Source organism: Camarhynchus parvulus, chromosome 3, assembly GCF_901933205.1.
Source record: "Camarhynchus parvulus chromosome 3, STF_HiC, whole genome shotgun sequence".
In the NCBI taxonomy this organism is placed as follows: domain Eukaryota; kingdom Metazoa; phylum Chordata; class Aves; order Passeriformes; family Thraupidae; genus Camarhynchus; species Camarhynchus parvulus.
Window position 1 is genome coordinate 25,241,826 of NC_044573.1, and position 12,721 is coordinate 25,254,546.

Here is a 12,721-nt window from a genome sequence, read left to right on the forward strand (position 1 = left end):
GAGGCACGCTGATCACCTAAATGACAACATTTCAGCATGATACTTGAGCTGTAGGATGGCAAACAATAAGCACTACTACTGAAAGAAATTACTAACACTTTTTTCAGTCCCTCATAACTTTCAAAATACTCTTAGCATTTCTCAGAAAAACAAACAAACCCCAAACCACAACACCTCCCCCTTGCCAAAAAACAAACAGCCCGGTGAAAATGCAGTTATTCCTCCTAAGCAAATTATGCAGGAAAAAACCTTCCAAATTCTGTCTACCATCAGAGAAGATGCAGTCTCTCCACCCATAAGCAGGTAAAAATCCATAAGAAATTGTATTACTTTCCATTTTATTTATACATATGAATTATATTGGCACCTCTACAGTTGAGGATCAATGACTTCAAGCCATACAATTCCAAAGTCTGGAACTACTTTTTCCTTCATGAATCTAGTCTCATCAAAAGTTCCTTTATCAATTAAAAAAACTCCAACTTTTTATAAAGTTTTCCCAAAAACTTATAATCCAAAAAAACCCAGTGGAATCAAAATAAAATAACACTCATTACTGTACCCCTCTTCATCTGCACATGATCACACCTTTACCTACACCATCATACACTACATCTCAAGTGAAAAGAGCTGAAGTAGCACCAGGAACAACTTGCATGTCAATGTGCATAAAGCAATTATGCAAAATGCAGCTGCTCTTATGCACACTGCAAAGCATATCAGATATTTTTCCGACACATTAGTTACATATGATTGCAGTTAAATTACTTTCATAAACATCTGCCTGGCTTGTGATGCAACCAAGGCAGAGTCACTGACTGAGAAGATGTACACTATATTCTCAACTGTTGACCACTTACTAAAACACTGTTTTTAAAAGAGAATGTGCACGCATCTACCAAGAGTTAGCTTTTGTTCAAGAATTTCCAATACAGAAATGTTATACAAAACTTGCATACCCAGAATACCTACAAGAACTAAAAGCTCCTACATGGCTGACTTATATGATAATATGAAAAATCATTTATTTCATAGATATTATATTTATGCCAATAACATTTTGTTTACATGAACCAAATCTTAAGAAATTGATTCATAAACTCTAGCTACAAGTGTTGAAAATCCAGGAACTACAGAAGTGACGCACAAAAGAATAATAAAAGGATTGTGCATGTGGTAAAGGAAAAGCGACTCTTTCCTTAATTTTAAAAGGAAATTATTATAAAATTCATATGCATGTTAATTCAAATATCCTACACATCATAATGAAAACTTATGCAAAGGAATAATTCACATGGAATTAAAGATACTTCCCAACAGAATGCCTGTACAAAATTCCTTTTCTCTAATAAATGGTACCACAAGTATATATTGGCAAAATCCCTTAAACATAACAGACCAGACAGTATTTGCTTTGAATTTTAAATTCAGAAACACAGCAGTCTACTTGCAATGATACCAAATTATTTGAATTACATGAATTAAAAATACTTCAGTATTCAACAACCACCCTGCAACTCACCTGAGATACACTGGAAGGCACAGCAAAATAATGCTGTTTTGATGTGAAAACATGTTCCACTTAACCACAAGAGCTGAGACTGCACCTATCATGCTCTCAATAGCTATCTTGTCAAACAGACTTTAGAACAAACTAATTCATAAGCATATTCCAACATATAGCCACTTCATCTCTGATGTGCCCGTAAAACACAGCTGCTGTTCCCAGAGATCATGACATGATGTCTAGCTGATGAAAACAGACTTAGCTAAATGAAGAAAATATATTTGTTCATTACTGCTCTAAGATCACTTCAGTAATTGCACGTGCGTGAGCACTTCCAGACACGTATGTGCAGCTGTGAATTGCGTACACAGGTCACAGAACACATATAAATATCATAACTTGGTTCATCTGAAGCCCAAGCATAGCTTACTTTTCAAGGTGAACTGTAATCAGAGGGGCATGAAGGGCAGCAGTGCGCACCAAGCCCAGGTTTGCAATGGTGTCATGTAATCGATTCACTGTTTCAACTTCACCTCGCGTGGCAGCGGCATTAAGAATGCGGAGAAAAGATGCAACTGTTCTGCCTGAGATAGGAACATCCTTCTCTTTCATCTCCGTTAGAATGTTAATAGCATCTACAATGAAACAACACAAAAGACCCTTAGGTAATTTCATGTAGGGAAAACAAACTGCTATTAAAACAGCATTTCAAACCCAGCAGGAATGTAAATTCTGGTGTATAATGCCGATTTCAAGTTAATTACTACTTGCATTTCTAAACGAGACTACAATTATAAATCCACAATAGCATGGTTTTATCATTTTCCTGCAACTTTGACTACAAATTATAGATAGGAACTGTGTGCCCACTCTGCACCACATAACCCTGTACAGCCTGCCCTATAGCTGCAAGATTCTACTAAATGGATGCTTTTATCGTTCAATGCTAACATCTGCTAAATCACTCCATTGTTTCTTCAGCAGATGGCTTGTCACGAGGCCAGATAATAAAGATATGTTTACACTGTATATACAGCCAGACTAATGGTCTGATACCGATAGGGCCTGTTTGCTGTGTCGATACTAATTAGCCAAGGAGAGCCAATGAAAGCTTTCTAACAGACTGCATGTTAAAACATTAGGTTCATTAAGCTTCATTAGTAAGGCGGAAACAAACATTTTTGTATATGGAATAAGTGCATTTTTATAATGTTCTTAATTACTGCATAGACAGAATGTTTTGACCACTTTACATTTGGCTACATTTCTGAATTATTTTATTTTCTGAGGGAAATTTATAGTCTTAAAAGCAAGCTCATATTTTCAAACTGCTTAATGTAGAGCTGGACATGATCTGATTTATTATGATTTGGACAACATCATCTTTGTTTATTATTTTTCTGACAGTAAGCTTAATAAAAGGTCAAGACAAATTTCAAAGGAAGACCTTACATGAAAAAAACTGTATTAGCTTTTTTGTTATATTTTACAATGCTTTAAATAAAATCATTATATTTTGTGTCTAGGCTTAGACCATGTTTTATAGTGTTAGTGTAGTTGTTACTCTACAAAATCATGGAACTCAATATTCAGAATCATCTTTTAAAGCTAATGACAGTCTAGAGTTCTTTTTAAAGATCAACCAAACCATGTAAGCCACAGAATTATATTAGACTAAATTACAAAAATCCAAGAGCGAACAGCTTAATGCAAACATCTAGAAATATGAAATATGCAGTTTGTAGAACACCCATTAAAAAGTCAAAATTTCCAGGCAGTTTACAGATTGAATATAAAATTCAATAGCAAACACAAAAAAGAATAGTAAGAAAAATATATACTTTATGAAAAGTTAATTTTTTTTTTGCAGTACTTGGCTCTTATGAGAGGGTTATGTTTATAGGTTTTATGTTCAGCCTTCAGACCTTCTTAAGCAAAAACAAAGCCATTAGTCTAGGCACATACGCAATTTGTGCCATAAGTCATGATCTTCAAACTCAATCCAAACAGCAATGCTAATAAAAACTAGCTGCAGAAATGCAAAAAGCACTGAGCTGTGCAAATGTAAATGACAAGCTTGCCAATCCATTAAAACTAATGGCCTGCACTGTCCAAGCATCTCTGGTTGAATTCACATGCAAATTTGTATGCAAAATGTTCAAGCACTTTTCAGGACATGATATACCATTAATATCAAGTCACATTTTTATTCTCGAGGCAAGATACCTTTATTATATAGCAGACACACACAATGAAAGCAAATGGATTACCTTCCAGTCTACCGTGCTTTTCTAAGACTTCTATCAGTGCTACATACTTTCCACTGTCAAGAGCAACAGGTGAATTCTTAGGGAAGCTGAAAATTAAAGCATTAAGAATTTTATCAACAGAGGCTCACATTTTATAGCTTCTGCTTAAAGATTTATTTTTAAAAGTACATAACACAGCAACAGCACTAAGAGCTAAAAATGATAGCAAGTCTTAAAGGAAAAATCTGATAGAATTGAAAAGATGCATCATTAGAACATGATTTAAAAATATGATCCATGCACCTTCCCACCTCAAAAGCCAAAGGTTATGTTTCTGAGAAAGAGTCAGACGGTTTAATTATCTGGTAGTTATGGCATAAAATAGGGGTTTTTTTTCACAAGCCAGGGAAGAAAACAGTGCAGATGACTGGAACAGGGCTATATTCTTTTTGACAGAGAGACTGAAACTATTTGCCTAAGTTAAAAGCCACTATTTTGAAGTTTCTGCTATACATTGTTTCTTTTCTCTGGAAGTACTAAAAGTTAATTCCTTCACCGTTGTTTCTTTGTATAACAATCCAAAGAGACCCTTTGTGCAGTATGAGGCTACTCTTGAGACATGTCAGTAAAAATGTGTTACTGCAGTGAAACTCCAGCAGAATTTCACTTCCTGCAAACTCACACGGGGGACTACGTGAGAGCAGAACTGCAGTCAAAGCCAATACACAACCCTTATTTGTAGAGTGGCAAAATTCTTTATATTCACAGCTCAATCATTTCACATAATTTCTAACACTAGCAAGGTATAATGAGCACCTGCCTGCAAACCTAATAAAAACCTAAGCAAGTACTTTGTGGGTGTATGTGAGAGAGAGACCCTGAAAGTCACATAACTTTTTTTCAATTCACTACACACCAGACCAAAAGGAGCCTTTTGAGGGGAAAAAAGAAAGGGACAAATAAAAGGATCATCTGTAAGAATTTGCTCTGGGCTAAGTCATGTGTGGCATGTTTTAGCTTGGAGCTAACTTTTACTGCCAAGTTTCAAAGAACTGAATATAAAAATTTAAGACAGAATGCTTGTTGACAGTCTTAAAGTAACACTACTCAAACACTGCTATTCTAAAAACAATACAGGTGTTCCACACTCTAAACACATTCTAGGTGCTTTGTAACACACAATACAGGTGCCCATCTTTAACTGTAAATTAAGCCAAAATTCCATTTAGATGCTATGCACGTTTAAAATAAAAATAAAACATCTTATGTTGCAATCTGCCTTTTTCAAAATAAAAATAAAATGAGATTACTGACCACACAAAGTAGCTGCTTTTAATGTTCAATTACACAAAGCAAATTTTTTGTTTCCGAAAACCACACCCATGACTGTTTTAAATGCACATACATTGTTGGGGAAAACTAATTAAAAATGGATGAGGGGGTTAATACTCAACCTACTTAATTCAACAAGGTCTGTGTATCAGCATAAATCTCTGTGACATGTTTCAGTGCCGGTGTACTTACACTTTTTCTTTCAGGTTCATTGCCTCTTCTACATTATCATGTCGACAGCACAAATTTATTAAGGCTGCATAGCCACCGACAACCATGTCCGGTTCGTATTTGGCTTTCACTTCAAGGGCTTTTTGCATATTCTAAAAAAGGAACAAAGCAAAGATGTGAACGAGAGGAAAAGTCAATCTGACATTATGAATCTTATACATTCAGTATGCAGTTATATGACTGCTTTAGTGCTTTTAGTAGTGTAGGATCACATACAAAAACACAGTGCTGTAATTTTTAGGAAATTTAATATTATTCTTGTAGAACACCTTTTACATTAATTTGAGAATAGACTTCTAAATAAAATTTCTTGCTTTGCATTTATATTTCTTGCATTTTTTAATGTAAGAGACGTCTTTTTTTTTTCATCCCAATAATGAAACTGATTAACCCATATTCTAAAATAGTTCTTATTTATTTGGAATTCATAACCATTTTCACCTGGTACACGGCCAAACACATTACAACACTACTTTCTAAAGAATAAGAAACTACTTATTAATTCCATATAAAGCTTATTTTTCTATAAATTCTTATTCATACATTTGACCACTTTGAACTTGCAATGGTGCTTGCATCTAGGCTTATTTCATATGCAAAATTGTAGAGATACACAGCCGAGATACTCAACTGTTTCTAAATTGTGCTCATAGCAGCAGAGAATATTGTGCTATCACCTGCACAACTGTTACTGCTCCTATAGATCCAGCTTTATAGGCAGGATCATACTGAACAAGAAACCGAACAAAAGTGTGGTGATACCCCACAAATTACAGACACACACTAAATGAATGTAAACTACAGCTGGACGCCTGCCGAATGAAGGCAAGAGACCCTTTATCTCAGAAGAGCTTTCCTCCTGCAGGAAAATGGAATTTCAATCCCTGCATTAACAACCTAGTAATATTTGAATTGCAAATGACTAGTGCATGTATCAGTTGCTTGACAATCTAGATATAAGAGACCGGAGCCATGGCTTGAAAGGACATTTGGCATGTATGATAAACCTATCACAGCTGTTACTATCATTCACTTTGCAGATTATTGTAAACAAACTTCAGCAACCCCAAAACATGCCATTCAAGGTGTTGCTGAAATTAGTTAACCTTTTGATTTAATTGCTTTTTGCACTTATGTTTGATTTATAAGCATCAAACCATGAAACCTGAAGCACTGCACTTGTCTTTGCTTAAATGTGTCTTCCCATAACAGTCATTTATGCCCCTTTAAAAATATAGCTATGTGTTTCCAATTATCTCTGCATTGCTTAAGATACCTCTTCTTCACAAAGAGCATGTATGAGTTGTTTCAAGACATCTGTAATAGGCTGGTTTTCAGCTTTTCGCTTTTCTAGTTTCTTCTCCAAAGCAGACACGTCAGATTTAGCACTCTAAATGGAGGTAACAGAAAGAACGTCAATTGTGAAAACACCCTTCCCTGAGCAACTTGTCGGATCACTTTAATAAAAGACAGACAAAATAATCCTTTTCTTTCATACTCGAAGAAATTTTTTAATCATTTAAGGTGCTTTTATCTGTTTAAATAGTACATACTAATTGAAGACTTGAGTCAGAATACAGTAAAAAAAAACCCCAACATTAAGTCACATATCTACAAAGGTCAACATTACTATTTCTCTTGCACTCAGTTCTCTTTGTGTTCAGAGAAGTAGGGAACACAAGGCTGTTTCTTTTTCCATCTCCACTTTGCTCAGATCAGAAATGTAAAGACTTGACACTCGACCATTAGAAGCAGTATGGATTTATATGGTTCCTGCCACTCAAGTGGATCACTGTAATTTACAAGCATGAATTAAGCCTCACACCACTACTGTTAACTAACTAGAACTTTCAAAAAAATATCTAACAGGCAGGGAAACTGAGGCATGAGACCTCAGCCAACTCCAAGGTCAAGTATCAGGTCTATATGAAAATCTGGATAGCCTTTACTCATACTCTGGAAAGTAACCTCTGAACTTCAAATGGTAGATTTAAATAACGTTAATATACTTCCGTGACCTGAAAGCCAGTGATTACACTTCCTCTAAACCCTATATCCAAACAGTATTATTACAGTAAGAATAAGCACAGCTATCTGTGAATTTACTTACTTCTGGAATGTTGTCTGTAGACGGGGATGGTTTATGACACAGTAACCTTACATCCTGAAATTCAGTAAGACAAAAAATATCACTGATCTCCCCCAAAGTTCAATCTCTAAGTAAGCATATTGTACTCAAAAGGTTCGAGGTAATTATATAATAGCAATGGTAAAAAAAGCTGTGTTCTGCAGCATCATTACACTGACTTGAAACAGCACTTATTAAATGTATCCCTTTCACATTAGAAATGAAACCAGCTACAACCGTGCAAAATCACAGAAAGGTTAAAAGGCTTACATAAAATCACTGCATGAAGATATTTATTTTGCAAAGGAGAATATATTCAGAGATTTTTTTAGATCCAAAGTAATTGCTATAGAACCACAGACCTTAATTAATTCAGGAACTTGAGAGGAGTCCAGCAGTCTGCAAATGCCGCTGTAGTGGCTGGTAGGGATAACTATATTCTGTACCAAGAGGTGGGGAAAAAAAATATATGAGTTTTGAAACAGAACCAAACTGAAATTTGTCTAACAGAAATTATCTCAGACGTAATTCAAGTCTCCAGCTCTTGCATGTCATTGAGAAGTGGTCTGGTTGTACTTAAAAGCAGCAATTTCAAACCTAATAGATACATGTCAGGCAGGACAGGCATTATGTAGCAAAAAATGAAATGGTACCATCTTCTTCAGCTGATGGAAGTATTGTCTCAAACGCTCCTCCTTGGCCTGTACCTCTGAGTCACTCATGCTGTCAATCAAGTGATAAAGAAAATAGCCAACAGCTTCTGTGGAAAAAAACAAGAGAAAGCATTCCACTAAAATTACCGAGACTGTCATGTTATCAAGATTAATTTATAAGAAATCATTTTGGTGTGAGATGTCACCCTGATGAGAGGCTCTGAAATGGCAACAATGATCACTGAGGCATAGAGATTATGTGGTTTGGGAGCACATATCTAACTGGTGAGTGAAAGGAATATTAATTATTTTCAGACCTAGTGACAGCTTTTCAGTAGAGAATCTTACTTCAATCTATTTTTTTCCACTACCGTGTGACAGAAGTGGTACTGCCCAAGGCCTTCCCCCCCTTTCCTGCCTGCTACCCCAAATAGTTGCCACAAATATTTTGTCACTGCTCAAAAGAAAAAACAGATTTCTAACACTTTGCATATTTATTCTGTACATTTTACCCATTATATTCCATTACCAAGCTACATTAAGTTTTGTAATTTTAATATAAAAGCATACAAAAATATTTTAACCATTCGAGCAAGTAACACTGAAGAAACTGCCTATTAGCCAATGAAAATTAAGATGAACAGATTTCATCAAATTATTCTAAGTTTCTTATCTATGCAGTGCAAAAATATGTGGGGCTCTGTAGCTCTTCCCAGAACAGGAAGAGTATCAAGTACTGCCTTCTTAAAGGTTAGCTGTCCCCATACCTCCTTGCCCCTCTAGCTCTGAAAGGAGCGGAAAAAATCAACACTTTTTTTAAAAAACATATTAAACAAAAAAAGTATATTTATTTCAAGCTAGAAGATTTGGGATATTAAGTACCATTTTGCCTCACAAAATCAGTACCTTTACTATTAAATGTAAAAATAGGTTGAAAAACTGCTTTTTAAAAAAGTATTTAAGCACTGATACTGTATTCCTTCTCCATTTTGATCTGTAAATTTAGAAAAATAAATCATTATCAGTAACATTTGTTTATCATTCTAAAAAAAAAAAAGTAACTTGTGGATCTCACAGACTATACCCTGATTATTTGAATCAGGATTTTACCCAACATGTTTTCAAATTTCACTTTCAAAAAGAAGCAATCAGTGTTTACTGTTGTAATCCCTCAAACCCATCATTACACAGAAGAAGGGATTTGTGGATAAGTTACAATCACAGAAATTGAAACTCTACCAGTTGGTCCTGGAGGCGTCAGGCAATAACGTTCATCCTTGTACAACACTTCTGTTATCTGGTGAGACAGAATAATCGTACATTGCAGCCAAAAGCAGTAAGCAAGGACAAATAGTACCTGAAATTGAATTCTCAAAATAATAAAGCATCTCTCTGTTAAAGTATTATTCTTTACCACATCATAGTCATTCCCTAAGAAACACAAAGGGGTTTTTTTGTAAATAATAGGGTTTTCTTGAAAAAATATTGCAACAGAAATGCTTTCTGAGGTATAGCATTAAGACAGGGAACACTAGTATTCTGTTTATATATCTTCTTAGGAAGATAGCTATCCTAAGACACTGCTTAATGTGTGTCACTCCTGAAGATGCTACAATTATGTTCCAATTTATTGAAAGGCTGAAATTGTCCTAAAAAGCTTCTTATTTTTTATATCTGAAAGAAGCAAATGCAAAAAAATAATAAAGGAACATTTATCATGCTCTGGTAGAGTTAAGGTAACTAGTGCAGCTAGTTGTAAATAAGCTGTTGTAAATAAGTGCAATTTTGAACGACAGAACATGTGTTCATAAAAATTAATTACAACTATATTTAGCACTCGTTTGATTCATCACGCAAACCAAAGATATAGATTTTACCTACTCTGAAAGAAAAGAATAATTTACCCAAAAGCCCCCCACATCTTACCTACAAATACTTTAACCCAAACAACATCACTTTAAAAATCATTTGACTCTTCTTAAGGAAATAAAATAATTTCTATGAATTAAACCCTCAGTTAAAAACTGAAATTGTGCTTCAAGAATTTTTGTTTTATCTCCCATGATTCTAGAATACAATGTCAAAGAAAACAGAAGGAGATGCATTCTCACTGCCAAAGTGCTGTGTTTTAAGTAATGACAAAAGAAAAAGAACCTTCACCTTCAGTTGTTGATGAAAATGGATAAATAAAGACAGAAAATACCAAATGTGCACCTGAATATCTTATCTATTACTTTTCTACCAACACCATGGACACTGTTCACAGTGAAACTACAGCTTTTTTCTGCCCTTTTCCCCTCGTCTTCCTATGACAAATCTATACACACTGCAATAAAATCAAAGGAAGTCATAACAGTTCTTCTGAATCAAATATGAGAATACTAAAAGCGATGAATTACAGAAAAAATGTGTAATATTATTTCTGTTTCTAAGTGTCTATTTACTTCCAAGTTAGCATTTCTTATTTTAGAAGTTCAATGCATGTATTTACTCTTAAACTTAGTGCAAGACAACAAAATTTTTCTTCCATTGTGATGAAGAACAAAATTAACTCTAGATATTACTTCACATGCAGACCACTATTACTTCAGCTCTCTGTCCTTCAAAATTATTTTCATAATGGGACCAATAAGAGATCCCCTTTTTTTCTTTCCCTGCTCTCCCTTTTCTTTAAAATGCAAAAAAGGAAGAAGAAAGGCAGCAGACAAAATACCCTCTTCACCAGAATCATCACATAGCAGTAAAAGGTAATAAAATGTAAAAAAAATCCTGAACTGATTTTATGCAAATCATTGAACAAGAGACTTTCGAAACCTCAAGTTCCATTTCATGCCAAGATTTATTTGTGAAATCTAAAATGTACTTTTATTAATCAGCAGTTACAGTCCTGAGGAATAACAATAAAAAACACAGTGTATCCCTTCCCAAATTCTGAAACCACATCCAAAGCAGCATCTCCCAACATCTCCCCTATTCGAATACTGTGTAAAATGTAACAACCAAGTTATATTGCAGTGTCTTTCTAATGTAGCCCTAATGCAGGGTCAGGCAAGATGATCAGTAATTTCCCTTGAAGTTCATCCAGGTAATTTCTCTTATCTGGCTTTGACTTTGATGCTTTAAGTGATATAACAGAAACTCTGAAAAACTAAGTCTGTCTTACAATTTTGTTAGCACCAGCGTGAGGACAGGGAGAAAGTTTAAGCAGGGCAGGAAAGTGAATTGATGCCTGACAGCACAACCATGGCAGACGGTGGTCCAGAAGCTACAACCACCTTCAGCATTAACTACACTGATCTAGAAACTGCAGTAGAATAAGCTAAATTACATGGTAATACCACACTTGATTTTCCACAATTCCACTTAACTGTCTGATTTGAAAACTCAGTTTGATACACTTGTCTGATCTGCCACTGACAGAAGTCTTGCTCAAATTAGCTGGTCTACCATTTTCAGTCTCAGAATTCAGATTTACAATAATGCACCATAAACATGCAATACCTAAAGAATCTTGATCTTATTTACAGTTTTATCTCCACTTACCTTGCTCCACAGATGTACATCATCTGAGCTGAAGAGGGCAGCAAAGGATAACAAAAGCAACAAAATTATTTTACTCTTGTAGCTTTCTTTAAAACAACACAGAACATTAACGCTGAAGATTTTATTTAGATGAAATTAAAATACAATAATTGCCACATACTGTTTAAACCAATTTCGTACAGAATAACTTTAGGGCTTTTTTCCTATACTCAATATGCTCATAATTTCTGCTAAAAAACTTAAAACAATCCAACATGCTGAATAGATCACTTATGACTAGAAAGTGTTTTAGTTTTGGTCTTAGTTCAATTTTTTAACATATCCTAATTGTATTTTTTTTGTTTTATACTTCTCTATTTAGCATTTCAAGAAAATAAGTTTCACTCAAGCTGCACTTTACATAGAAAGCATTTGATACATCGAATTTGCTAGGGAAAAAAAAATCTAACTCTCCTGTGCATTAGACCTTTTACACACCAAGATAACTACAGGCAGCTCTTAATGCATTTATTCTATGCAAAAAAAGAAAGTAATCAAAATCTCTTAAGGTATAATGGTCATTATAGTGAGAGAAACACAACATTTTAAAAAGTAGAAAACAAAACATAAGAGTTTCTCCCCTCATAGATTGAAACAGAACTTGAAGAAGAACATTCTCTGTACATCATGAGGTTACAACAAAAATCACGTCAACCAGTTCACCAAAGTATAAAACCCCTGACATCTTAATGTAAACCAGCTGTCTCAAGTATTAAAAACCTGACATTTTCCTGTAATTCACAGAACTTCAAAATTCTCATTAGAAGCTATAGGTTTTCAAGAATTGTAAGTTTTGGACAACTATAAAACAGCATTAATACAGGCACAGGTAAGAAAACAAAAACTTGTTACATGATCTTCCTGTAAATCTCATTAGAGGAAAGTAGGATGTCAGTCTGAAGAGATGCACAAAAACTTGAATGCATTCACAGAAATTTAAGATTTTATTTAGGAAGTTCAAGCTTATGAAACATTTGTTCCTTCTGTGCAACTGCCACTTGTATTTGAAAATGAGTCAAATGCAGGTCCACACAGAAAG

The 12,721-nt window shown here is 34.6% G+C and overlaps 1 protein-coding gene across 1 annotated transcript in view; it reads right to left on the reverse strand.

Moving 5' to 3' along the window:
* The window catches only part of LRPPRC (leucine rich pentatricopeptide repeat containing), an 86,789-nt gene that overhangs the window by 44,643 nt on the left and 29,425 nt on the right, over window positions 1-12,721 (reverse strand). Inside the window, exons 15-23 of the mRNA XM_030944504.1 lie at window positions 11,644-11,671; window positions 9,340-9,397; window positions 8,101-8,207; window positions 7,810-7,887; window positions 7,430-7,483; window positions 6,596-6,709; window positions 5,281-5,411; window positions 3,778-3,863; window positions 1,938-2,142 (exon numbers count right to left, since the gene is read on the reverse strand). Of these exons, the coding sequence (XP_030800364.1) occupies window positions 1,938-2,142; window positions 3,778-3,863; window positions 5,281-5,411; window positions 6,596-6,709; window positions 7,430-7,483; window positions 7,810-7,887; window positions 8,101-8,207; window positions 9,340-9,397; window positions 11,644-11,671 (861 nt within the window). The remainder of the gene's footprint in view (window positions 1-1,937; window positions 2,143-3,777; window positions 3,864-5,280; window positions 5,412-6,595; window positions 6,710-7,429; window positions 7,484-7,809; window positions 7,888-8,100; window positions 8,208-9,339; window positions 9,398-11,643; window positions 11,672-12,721) is intronic.